At 39.1% G+C, this 12,486-nt stretch overlaps 1 protein-coding gene across 1 annotated transcript in view; it reads right to left on the minus strand.

Annotated features, from left to right (window-relative positions):
* Nucleotides 1-6,098: 6,098 nt before the first annotated feature.
* ctdp1 (CTD (carboxy-terminal domain, RNA polymerase II, polypeptide A) phosphatase, subunit 1) overlaps nt 6,099-12,486 on the minus strand; it is a 70,568-nt gene continuing 64,180 nt past the window's right edge. Inside the window, exon 13 of the mRNA XM_042435560.1 lies at nt 6,099-6,611. Within this exon, the coding sequence (XP_042291494.1) occupies nt 6,422-6,611 (190 nt within the window). The 3' untranslated portion in view covers nt 6,099-6,421. The remainder of the gene's footprint in view (nt 6,612-12,486) is intronic.

Here is a 12,486-nt window from a genome sequence, read left to right on the forward strand (position 1 = left end):
GTTTGCAATATAATGCTGTATGTGAGATGTTATGGTCCTGTCTGATGAATGTTTCACTACTGACAGTATAATTTTGCTGCCTTACACAAAGGGCTGGGCCCTTGTATGTGCATGACACTTTAGATAAGACAACTAACTAACATACTATATTACTATAACACCAACATGCATATAGACAAATATTTCATTGCAACACCTCAACAAACTTACACGACTAATTTATCGTCTAATAATATTTTTTTATAATGTTCATATCTATCATGGTTTTTATAACTGTTTGTATTGTGTTGTTCTTACTAAAGTGTCTTCATGTGTACTCTCACATCTCAGGACCTAAAAAAAGAACACCACAACAGGCAGGCCGGTGTTCTGGTACAGCTAACACATTGTAGCTGACAGGTGGGCTCCAGTAGAAGGTCAGGTAAATGGCTAACAGAACCTGAGGGTTTCTTTCTTCCTCATGTCAAAGAAAGACAACATTCATCAGAGCCAGTGTTCTCCTCCCAGCTCCTTTCTTCATACTGACTCAATCTCTCAAGCTATCAACCCAAAGCAGAGCTACTCTCTGAGACACTGCAGGTAGAACATAGATCAAGTGTCAGTAAGACTAAAGACCTTCAGTCACATCCATGATGTAAAACCTTCGGTACAAAGACAAAAGAAGAAAACCTGGCTCAGCAGAAGTAAGATCAGACATATATGAAGGTGTATCCTTGGGAATACCAATGGGAGCAGCTGTCATTCACCAGTGATGAGAGCATTTTTCATGTTGTCCAACCTTTATGGCAGTACACCTGAGGAAAGATGATGAAAGAGGGCAGAATCTACAATCTACAGTCTCATCTGCATTCACAGTCTTAGCAGGAGGTATGTGTAGTTTAATCCAAATTAAAGCAAACAATTTTTAGTCTGACAAAATAATCTTAATTAAAGGTCTTCCTACTAGCATTTTCAGATCTTTCAACTACAATTTGTGGTTTTCATCCCTGAAGACTTGAAGGCCTGCTCACATCAATGTTAAAAATAGCAAAATTCTACGACACAATCCAAATTTTTCAACTCACTCACTCACCACAATCAGCACAGGTAGTGGATTTTACGTGAATCCAAATCTTTTCCATCGTGGCAAATTTGAACCATTGACCAATAGCAAACCATCTTGACAGTACTGACCCTTGACCAAAATTAGAGTGTCCAAAGTAGAAAAAGCGATTATAGTTTATTAGCTGTGTTTTATACAACTCTGCTATGCTGGAGTATAAATTGGTCCTAAAAAAGTTAAGGGACCATTATTTTCAATGGTACGAATACATCTCTGAAATAAATTGTGTGAACTTTCTGTATTGTCCCTAAATCAAGCTAAAGCTATTGCAACTATCAGTGCTAGCATATTTCCAGGTAACCAGTGTGTTAGGCAGCTAGGATACGGTACCTCACCAACTGTGAGTAGTCTCTACGTCACTCTAGTGACTATGTGAGGACACAGTGATAAATTTCACCGTGACACTTTTTGGTGTAACCAGGGATTCAGTGAACCATCTCAATGACAACTGAACTAAACTGACCCTGAGTTAAGAATTTTCTGTAAAACCACTATTTCCAAGTTCAAGAATTATCTTTCACACTTAACTTCAAGTCTCTTAAATGGCTTCTCACTGTCTCATTGTTCTTGCAGAGGTTTTACTATGGCGTATTCTTAACATGTTGACATTTTTGGTATATGGTCTAAAGCTGTTACCATATCTGCCAGTCAGCTGAGTCACACATCACATAATATACCAAGTCAGCTAAAGCCATCACATATCATCCAATTTGACTGAAGATGGTGGCACAGCACGCCTGTTCTTGAACTTATTACTGAGGAAAGAACAGCACCTGTAGCACTTACAGATGCTGATGAGTCTCCAAAATAAACTGAAATATTCACAGAATTGCACTTTTACTGTAATTCAGTTTTTTGGTTCAGTGAATACTCTATTGACACTGCCATGAGTCATCAAACTCTTTCTTGAAGTTAGCAGTCAATCTCTGTCCTTCCAAAAAAAAGTGTTGTAGTGTTTCTGCAGTGCACCTTAGTACTGCAGTATTCACTTATTGGGTGCATGTTTTTGGGATTATTTGTTGAAGTTTGAGTATGTGGTACTTTTTTCTTTCCATGACTAGTTATCACTACTCATGACAACTCCCAGGTGTCATTATATTTATCCCAAGCATGCTGCAGTTGCTGCCACTAATGATGCCCATAAAACTGTTGGTAAAGCTATAAAAATGTGTGTATCTGACCTCACACTAGACCATTTTTGTGGGTTGTTTAGCTGTTGAAAATAGTGAAATGTGTGTGAAAAACATTAAGAAATTAATGAGGTCTTCTGTGTGCACTCTAGGTTGTCTCACTGCTTCATAATGAACAAATGTCACGCTTATTTGAGATACAATTTATCTTAAATTGCAAACATTAATTGACTCTTTAAGAGTGCTGTAAGGCTCTAAATCAGTTTTCTTCCTCATTAGGTTCATGGCAAGAGAGAACACACTATCTATTAGCACAAACTCATGTTACACATCATATGTGGCATCATTTCCTATCTGCAGGAGGTTTTAGGACCCTGTGGTCTACGTTGAACCCCAACTGTGGATCATCGCCAACAATCCACAGCTGTAAAACAGACATTTATTTACATTCAAATGTGGAATCAAAGCACCACTGAAGAGTATGGCTCTGTGAACGTGAGAGGGAAATACCTGCCTTCATCACAGGATAAACAGCTCTCCATTTATTGCTGTTTGCTTTGGCTTTTAAGGCAGTGGATCAGCAGGCCATTCCAGGAAAGAAGCACATCGAACAGCACAGCAGAGGTGCCACAGTCATGCTTTTAATAGACTTTATGACTGTGATTTATCTCGCTGTTTCCTGTGTCACCACCATCTCACCTGACGACCCATTACTCTGACTGAATGACAAGATGATAGAGTAATATCACAAATGTTGAAGACAGCAATTTGCACCAATGAAATGGTTATATTTGGTTTCAGCTAGGTATTGTCCTGATTTAGAAGTAGATAAAGCAGAAATCTGAAACAATGAAATCTGACAGTTGAGATGGAAATGCAGTTTTTGCCATGCAGAAACTGTTCCACCAGTCTACCTCTTTTCCCTTCTCCATCTAGAATTTCAAAACTGATGACTCATGTTGTCTGAACACTCCAACAATGAGGCTGCTTGTCTCTGTGTAATAAGAAGGAAAAAACAGAGGTTCTTTTTTTAGCTTGCAACACATTTGCTACTTGCGCATCAATCCAACCAGCAAGATGGAACAATGCCTAATGGTTCTGGTATGGTTCTTATGACAAAGAGCCCATTAACTAGAGTAGTATGTCCTGGTGGGAGTCTCACAATGTCATACACATGATTATAATGTTAAAAACCTAGCAGTCGTACAGGAAAGAAGCAGCAGCAAAAGGCTAATGGACTTCATCTGGAGTATGATTTGGTGATTATGTTCGGGGATATAGAAAACATCCGCCACTTTAGGATAGAAAAAAAAAAGAACTACAGAAAATTACGCTGTTATTTATAAACAACATCTTTATTTAATCAAAGTATCTTTTCTTTCAGGGTCAAGTAGGAAATAGACTTTACAAATACTTTACAAGTCAGTTGTTTGATTGAAACTCATGATAAAAGCATCACTAATACAAAAGAAAAAAAATTGGGATGACTGTCACTGCAAAGGGAGTAAAATGTGTTTTGTGTGTAGAAAGAAGCTGATGGTAAAATACATGGAACATCTCAACACAAACCTTCTCTCCTGCCTTGGGATATTAACTACAATTATTTATTTTCACAAACTAAATGCAAAGGAAGCATGATCTTTCACCAGTTACAACTCCTTCAAATGAGGGAAAAACAAACTCAGTGCTATCGGCTCTAAATAGATGCCAAACTTAATGGTGAATATGAACAACCTTGGTACAAATTTTACGCTCCATCTAAGTTGTACTTGGCAAGAATGAAACTGAAGCTTTTGAGCTTTCCAGAAATCCTGTAATGTGTGTTGTCGGTAAAGTGCACACAGCACGGTCATATGTACCAACCAGGCTGTATCTGATGCTTTAAACCAAAAGACACCAAAGGCATGAGATGCTGGTGAGTCCTGCTGTCTCTGCTTTCCACTTCCTGTGGACCGAAATGTGAAAATATGTTCTCAATAAACAAATATATGATTTTCTCACCACTAGAGGTAAATGCATTTAGTTTTGATTTTGTTTGCCAGGGTTTTAAGATGTTTATCACTGAGATTTCTGCTGCCACCATAATAAAATGGAGGTTAATGGAATTACATTTGTGGTGCTCACAGCATTGTAATATTTTAAATTCAACTACTACTTTAAACTACTTTCTACCAAAGAAACAGTCCCAACACAGACTGATGACAGTGAGGTCTATGGATTATCCGACTACGTTACAAAGGACATTATGGAAAAATGCATTGCAATTGAACATTTTAAATGTAATTTTTCAATGCTGTGAGTGTTCAATGCAATGCCATTAAAGAAAACAACCAAATACACGAGAATGAAGAAAACACCTTCACACCTTTGACAACACATAAAAGTTTGGACACACCCATTCCTTTGAAAGTGTGTCCAAAGTTTTGACTGGCACTGTACATACATTTAGAAAAATACACCTCAAATAAGAAAAGCAAGCAAATTGAGAAAGATTTACCAATATGCTGACACATGCGCGGCGTAGAGTAACACTTCAAGTTCTGCACAACTAAGTGGTGAACACCCTTGTAGCAAACTTTAACTGTATAGCCAATCTCCAATATCTTTATCAAAATGTTAAAACTAAAATAAACATTTTCCAAAAATGACCAACAAGTTTTTCATCAGTGTACAGGGTCCCACAGAAACGTTCACTCTTCTGTGAAACTTGCAGTGTTTCTCTATTTGCACATTTTTTTTATGTCGTGTGTTGTCCAATTGGTGAAGGTGTTTCCCATTTTGCTCATGGTTTAATTTTTTCCCCCCTAAATGCCGCAGTGTGTTGATATCTCACAGCCATGTTTTTTTTTTTTTTTTTTTTTTTTTTTTGCCGTAGAGAGAGAAATCTCAGACAAATTTCAGGCCCTAGAGATAAAAATCAAAACTATCTGCATGGCTAGATAGCAACATAGGTGAGAAAAAAATTACTTTGTACTTTGGGTGAACTGCTCCTTTAAAACAGCAGCATTTAGCAGGTTATTTGCTCCAGTGTACATAAACAGAGGTCTAAACTGAGTGACTGTCCTTCCTAACTGTACTAGGAGGGACAGCCAAAGTGGTCTGAAAAGGGAAAGTAGAGCTAACACCTGTTGCCATATGAAAAACAAAATTAAAGGACCAGTGTGCAAGACTTAGTGGCATCTAACAGAACAGGCTTGGCAGAAATGGAATATAATATTTATAAGTATGTTTTAATTTGTATATAATCCCATGAAAATAAGAATCGTGTTTTCATTAGCTTAGAATGAGCCCTATATCTACATGGGGAGCAGGTCCCCTTCCACAGAGCCCACCATGTTGCACTGCCATGTCTCTACAGTAGCCCAGAATGGACAAACCAAACACTGGCTCTAGAGAAGGCCTTTTGTGTTGTTCATGAGTTTCGTGGCCACCGTACGTTCTTTTACAGGCTTGGATGGGGAGGGTTAAAGGAGGGGTATTCATTTGGTTGCAATCTGCAACCTCACTGCTACATGCCACTAAATGCTACACGATGGTCCTTTAAAGTTAGGTTCAGTTCATGGTAATAGTGCACCAAGGGACCATATATTCACAAAAGACATTATGTTATCAAATGTACAAACACTATGATGAGGAAGAAACGACTGAGGAAAACACATTCAAATGTCTAAATCCGCTGGTTGCATTCATGACCCTTAAAAAAGGAGGCCAACAGAAAAATAAAACTGGAAGTCAAGAGTAAAACATTAGCTGCACGCCTTGGCAAACCTATTCCAAACTCTTTGGCATGTACGACCAGCAAAATTTAAGGTTTATAATTTTATCTTTTTTTTTCTCATCAATATAAAAATCGAAATAGAAAAAAGTAAAACAAAAAAAGTATCAAATTTAATGCTTCCTACAGTTTGTTATCTCACAATAAAATGTTAACATCAAAGTGTTTTATGCCAAAAAGGCTATACTGTATATCAATGCTACAAAAAAATCTAAGCCTTTATTTACACAGCAACATGTCATTTCTGTACAGGACATTCATTTTTATTACAGCACACATTCATGGCTCATACATCCTAAGTACACACAGATTCCAAAGTGGAGAAAATAGGATTTTTAGGTACCACTTTAAGGGGCGATGGGGGCCTTTTATTTGTTGTCCTTTTCCTATGAATGAGTCCCTTCCTTTTCCACATCACATAAAGTCATTCAGCTCTGCCTCCAAGGCAGCAGCCATCTCGTCCGCCTCTGAGCTGCTGCCCTCCTCTTCCTCGTTGGACTCTTTGGAGGACTCATCGGCAGAGTCTGCCTCCCCCTTGTCCTCCATGTCGTCGTCCACATCTTCCTCCTCTTCTTTGGCATCATCGTGCTTGCGTTTGTGGCCCCTAAAGAAATAACAAAAGATGATTTAGAAAGGGGATTGTAAACCTTTAATCTTGGGACTCTTCTGCTATACTGCTGCTGCCAAAAACAGGATTTACATTATGCATTTAAACAGATTGCAAGCATGAACATGAAGGTCTCTAAAACTGATGCCAAAATGCTGCATGTCTTTTTGCTTTGTTTCATGATAGAATGAAACCAGATAATGATAACAAAACCACAGACAACACTTAATTTAAAGATGAAATGACAGAGCACTAGCGAGAAAATGTGGCTAATGGCTTAGCCTGACAAACCGATTCCACAGTTTATAACTTTGCTCATTGTGGTCTGGGAATATCTAGGATGAATAAAGTGATAGTAGTGGTAGTAGATAGGTAGTTTTTTAGCTGGCTAACAGCTAGCTTGCCCTGGAAGTAGATTCCTATGAAGTTAGCTACAACAGCTAATCCAGGGAGCTAATTTCTGTGTTTACTTTTGGTCTCTGAGATAGGTGTTTAAAATGATTTATGTAAAATTAAATTTACTTGGGAAGCTTTTGGAGGCTTGCGCTGATTGCCCCGATATATGCTGTTTTGCTAGTTTGAAAAATACCAGAATCTTTCTTTAATATACACAACATGAAGCCTTCCCACATCTGATGAGATGACTGCATCTCTACTGGCTGTCAATGGTATTTTTTAATTAAAGGGGCTTGGTGGTTGTTCTGAAAAATCAATGTTTTCCTCTGAATGAATGTAAGGCAATCAAAAGGCAGAGTTTTAGTATTTGTACAGGAGTTTGTTGAGGCACGAATCACATAATCATCCAAACATTTGCAGATTAGTCCTGTACATATCCAGACTTAAAATCTTATGGCAAAAACTAAGCTCTTGAGATGTAGTTTACAAATTTGAGTTTAAATAATTAACAAAGAGATAAATATAAATCCAGTTGTTCCACTGACATATGAAAGTGATATACACTATACCCCAAGATAAAAACAGAATACACATAAAAAGAGAATAATTTGCCATATATGCTGTGCCCCCTTGAGAATCGCACAGTGCAATTAACAAGGGTTTGTTCTCTATACTGACTGTATCCGCTGTGCAGCCACCCCACAAAGGTCTCAGAGAAGCTAAGCTGCTACAAGATGGAAAGGCCCTCCAATGTTAAAGAACAAAACAGTACTGTGATGACGAGTGATTCAGAACAATTGGGAAACCAGGGAGACGGAGATGGAGGAGACATGAATGAAAGGGGAGGAAATGGAAAGGGGTAAGTATGGTTAGGAAGAGCAAAGAGAATGGGAAAAGAAAGAATGGACTGGGAATAAAGATTAAATCTCATAAAGTTTGATTGTAAATGAGACCCACAACGCACTGAAGATTCAAAGCACTCTGGAGATGAAGATTTGTGGGTTACTTGCTGTCATACTTTTTGTGAACAGCCGGGTGCAATGACTTACCAACACGTAAACCCCTCTAACAAACTGTGATTCTACATGTCTGTTCATGTCTGAGTTAAAGGTATACTATGCAGGATTTGTGTGTGTAGCTGAGCCCTGCCCCGGTCAAGGCAGACACACAGACAGCAGAGGAGAGACGGAGAGGCGGGGGAAACACTGAAGCACATAAAAAAAACAGCAATGTAACCTGGTTGCTACGCTACAACTCCTGACCTCACACCCTGCGCGCTGTTATTGGCTGGGGGCTACACACCCAATGCCCAGAGGCTGACGCTCAGAAACATCCCGAACACGGCAAAATAATAAGAAAATACAGGCAGAGGGCAGGGTCTCTGTAGATACATACACCGCCACACACTTGTGGATCATAAGTGATGATTGAGAGGGATTTCTATGAGTCTATCCATTGTTTGTTTGTTTTTTTTTTAATGAAAATCCTGCAGAGTATGCCTTTAAACAAACAATATACATGTTGATAAGTGAGCTTGAGAGATGTTGGTATGTGTATTTTTTTTAACTTTGGACAGAGCTAAGCTAGTTGTTTCCCATTCTTCTAGTTTTTATGTAAGCTAGGCTAACAATGTACTGACTCCAGCTCCATAATTAACACACAGACCTGTGAGAGGTATCAATCTTACTATGTCTCGTTCAGAACAAAAGCAAATAAGCGCATTTCCCAAAATGTTAAACTGTTCCTATAAATATTGTCTAAACACAAGCAGCGATACTTCTTGTGCTGTGGCAAGTGTTTAGACAATATTTTGCGTCAGTAAAATACAGTCTAAAACAAGAAGAAGAACAAGTAAAGAAAAGTAGGAATTTGAGTAAGCATTTGATTCCAGCTTTTGGTACTTGACAGTTTTTGATATTCTGTGCTACGGACACATTTTGGCCAAAAAAAAGTGTTGATACATTTTGGCAGTGGTGACTAAAACATAAATTAATTTTAGATGTGTATACTGGAGACACATTTTCAAAGAGGGTGTGAATGTAATGAATGCAAGCCTGTTGCTGTAGCTCAAGTGTATTCAAGATGATGGCCAAGAAAAAAAAAAAAAAGAAAAAAAAAAGGAGAGCGCACATTCCTAAGTGGCTAAAGAATTCCTTGATATGGCTGTAAATATGCCATCCCTCTCTCCACTCCGGCTTCTCCATGGACACCCTCAGCAGAAGGGCTTATTAGCATGATGCTAATGAGGTGTGTAGAGGTTTTGTATGGTTATTGTGGAGGTGTGACACCGGCTCCACTGAGTAGGACCCCCCTCATTCAACCATACCGCTGTCAGACAGCCTCGCTAACCTCTCATAACAGCAGGTCTCCGGCTGTGTGCTCATTAAAAGGTCAGATGTCGGCTAATATAAGCGGAGAGGCTCGGTGACATGACAGTTACAGTGGACCCCTACAGACCGTGTGGTGTGTGTGGGAGGGATAGGGTTGTGTTTGTGTTACAACAGTACAGCTCTGAATCTCCAAATTGACAAGAAGTATAATTTCTAGAGCCATAAGATCGAGGTACAGTGCTCAGATGGTAATGTGAGGCTGAGCGGGGATGGGATGAGCGATTAATGATTCCTTTGGCGAAAATGTGAGGAATTGAGGAAAATCCCAATTTACCATCATCAGTCTTACTATTTCTGCTACATGGGCTGGTTAATGACACTGTATGAGTCACAGCACACGCAGAGGAAGGGTAAAAAAATTGGTGCGTGTGTTTTTACACCAGTACCCAACCATCCCTCTCCCATTTCCAAATATTAACAGTGGAGACAGCGGGGGGTAGTGGGGGTGAGTTCCTCCATTGCTTTTTGCTTCGCATCATTACATCCAATCTAAATCCATGTCTATTAATCCACCCACCATCCCACCCACCCACCCACCCCCCCACGCACACACACAACAGCTCCAAAAAGGGCTTCAGCTGTAATCCACTTTTATTAGATTTTTCCTGGTTTCACATGCTTTGAAACTACACTGCTACAAAGGGAGCTTCCTGTAGTCAACCAGTTTATTTACATTTTAGGCATTTTAACTAACACACTTTAGATAGTCTCATCTACAGTGAATGGTCTTATCTTGAATTTTAAAAATTACATTTTGATTTGAATGATCACAGTTAAGCCACTATGCATGAACTACAAATCAACATTACTGGAGAAGGAAAGCAGTAATGGAGGTTTGATTTTAATTCTGATGAGAAGTAGGAATACATTACTCTGATTTGCTGGATTGGGTTTGGGGCCTGATATTGACCTTATTAAGTGGATTGGTTAAGATGCCTGATCCACATTAAATACGGTTTCTTTGTCAATGTCATTATAAAATACAGTTTTTTTTTTGCTATAAATTCATTTCAAACGGGTACAGCAGGCCGCAGACGGTGAGAGAGAAAATGTCAGATTGTGCATCCCTAGCAAGAAGCAGCAGAAAGAATATGGCTCCCAGTACATGTGCTCAACTGCATTGTTGGATATTTCTTGGCCTGAGTACCAGATTTGTGGCTGAGTGAACCACGTCCTTCATTGTGTTGCAGTTATTAGTTTCATTCACTTTGTACTCGACATCTGGAAAACCAGCAGGGCCTTGAGGAGATGACCACTTGCTCTTGGCCAATCTCCTGTTCTCTCTTGGCACTGTATCTAAGCAAATCATATGATGGCTGTACTTCTTGGCAAATAAACCAAAGAACGGCAGCCTTGGAGCCTTAATATTCTCCACAATGGGCACTGATGCAAACAGCTGTAGATGAGTATGTGGAACTGTGACAATACTACGTTGGGCGTAGTTCCACTGCTGCCAACTAGAAATACAAATGGCAACCATTCAACATCAAAAAGAAGAGGTGTTTTTTTTTTTAAAGTTGAACAAGCCATCAGGGTGTCTTTATATTCCTTTAAAGAGGAATTTTAAAGATGCAGGTAGTGACATCTGTTTTGTTTTTGTAGCAAATGTGCAGTCGGTGGAGACTCTTGCAGATATAAGCAAAAATTACATCACAAGGACCCTTGTGATTATAGTTCTCTACAGGATGTGTTTTTGTTGTGTAGATTTCATAAACAAATACCTTAAATTATGGCTCAAGGAAATTGTAATTTTTGATCTAATGAAGATCTAATTTAAATCAAAATGTTTTTATCAAAATTGTACGAATGTAGCTTTGCATGTGCAGGCACCTTCTCTTATTCAATATCACTTTCTAGCACATAATCAACATCTCTGCAGCTGCCTCTGAACTCTAAAGTAATCATTACCAACTCACCTTTCCGTAGGCCTGAGGGGTTTTTGGGGTTTGACGAATTTGCCCTTCAAAGCTAATAGTTGTGTCTAACATTCCCTTCCCTCATAAAGGAGTAGAGTCCTATTGTTTTAAGTGGCTCCCCTGGAAAAGTCGCCAGCTGAGCCAAGTACCAAAGGTGGTAACAAATCAATTGGGGAGAGATGAAAGTGAGAAGGTTCTCCAGCTTGAGAGACAAATAAGTGAAACTTCCAGAAGTTTCTCCATTATTTTCTTTCATATATTAGACACAGTGTGAGTACTCAGATAACAGGATCGTATAAAACACTTCCTTCATTTAAACGTCCTCATTACTGGATCTCATTTTGGCCAGCAAAGTTGAAGATGTGGCTGTGAGAGACAATCTGCCATCACAACTTAAGAAGAAAGTTTATAACAATGTACTAATAAGTTGTCCCACTTCCCACCATTTTTCAGTGAGAGAGTTTTTATAAAACCGAAATGTTGGCTTGTTTGGTAGTTGTGAAATGTTGACAGATGAATGGATTGAGCCAAGAGCTTGCTGGCTCTCTGCCCTGAGAGAGCACTTTAAATCACGCTGCTGTTGATGACACAAGAGGTGAGGCGGGCCTGACCTGTCAGGTAGTAATCATCAGGTAGGGCTGTAATTATTTATGTAGTTATCTATTAGGACCTCTATTTAGGTGAAAACTGGGACCAAACCAAATGAATTATTTGTCCTCTCCAGATAGTTTTGGAAATAAAGCTCATGCAAGGAATTCAATTTGGCTCTTGACAAAAATGTGTAATGCCAGAAATGCCAGTTATGAGGGTGAAAAGGGTAATAATGTGTCTGTGCTATTATAGACACAGATGTTGAGGGCATTACTTTCCAATGTAATTATCTCCATGTACTATGGGAGTGTGACTGCATTAGGGGTGTCAAGAGGGCATGTTACAGAGTGCCTGGTGGTAAACAAACAGCCTGCAGCTACATCCGCCTCAACACATCATTAGAGATACATAAGTGATATAAAATGGCTTATATCGCTCAGGAAAAAGTATATCCGCCTGAAGTTGAAATGCATTTTTATGAGACTGTGTGCTTCAGTTCAGACAGTACCAATGTGGCCTAGGGGAGCATTCAGAGGAACTAAGTTGGGAAAGACTTTACAGAAATGGTTGGGCTACAGT

Source organism: Thunnus maccoyii, chromosome 15, assembly GCF_910596095.1.
Source record: "Thunnus maccoyii chromosome 15, fThuMac1.1, whole genome shotgun sequence".
Taxonomy (NCBI): Eukaryota; Metazoa; Chordata; class Actinopteri; order Scombriformes; family Scombridae; genus Thunnus; species Thunnus maccoyii.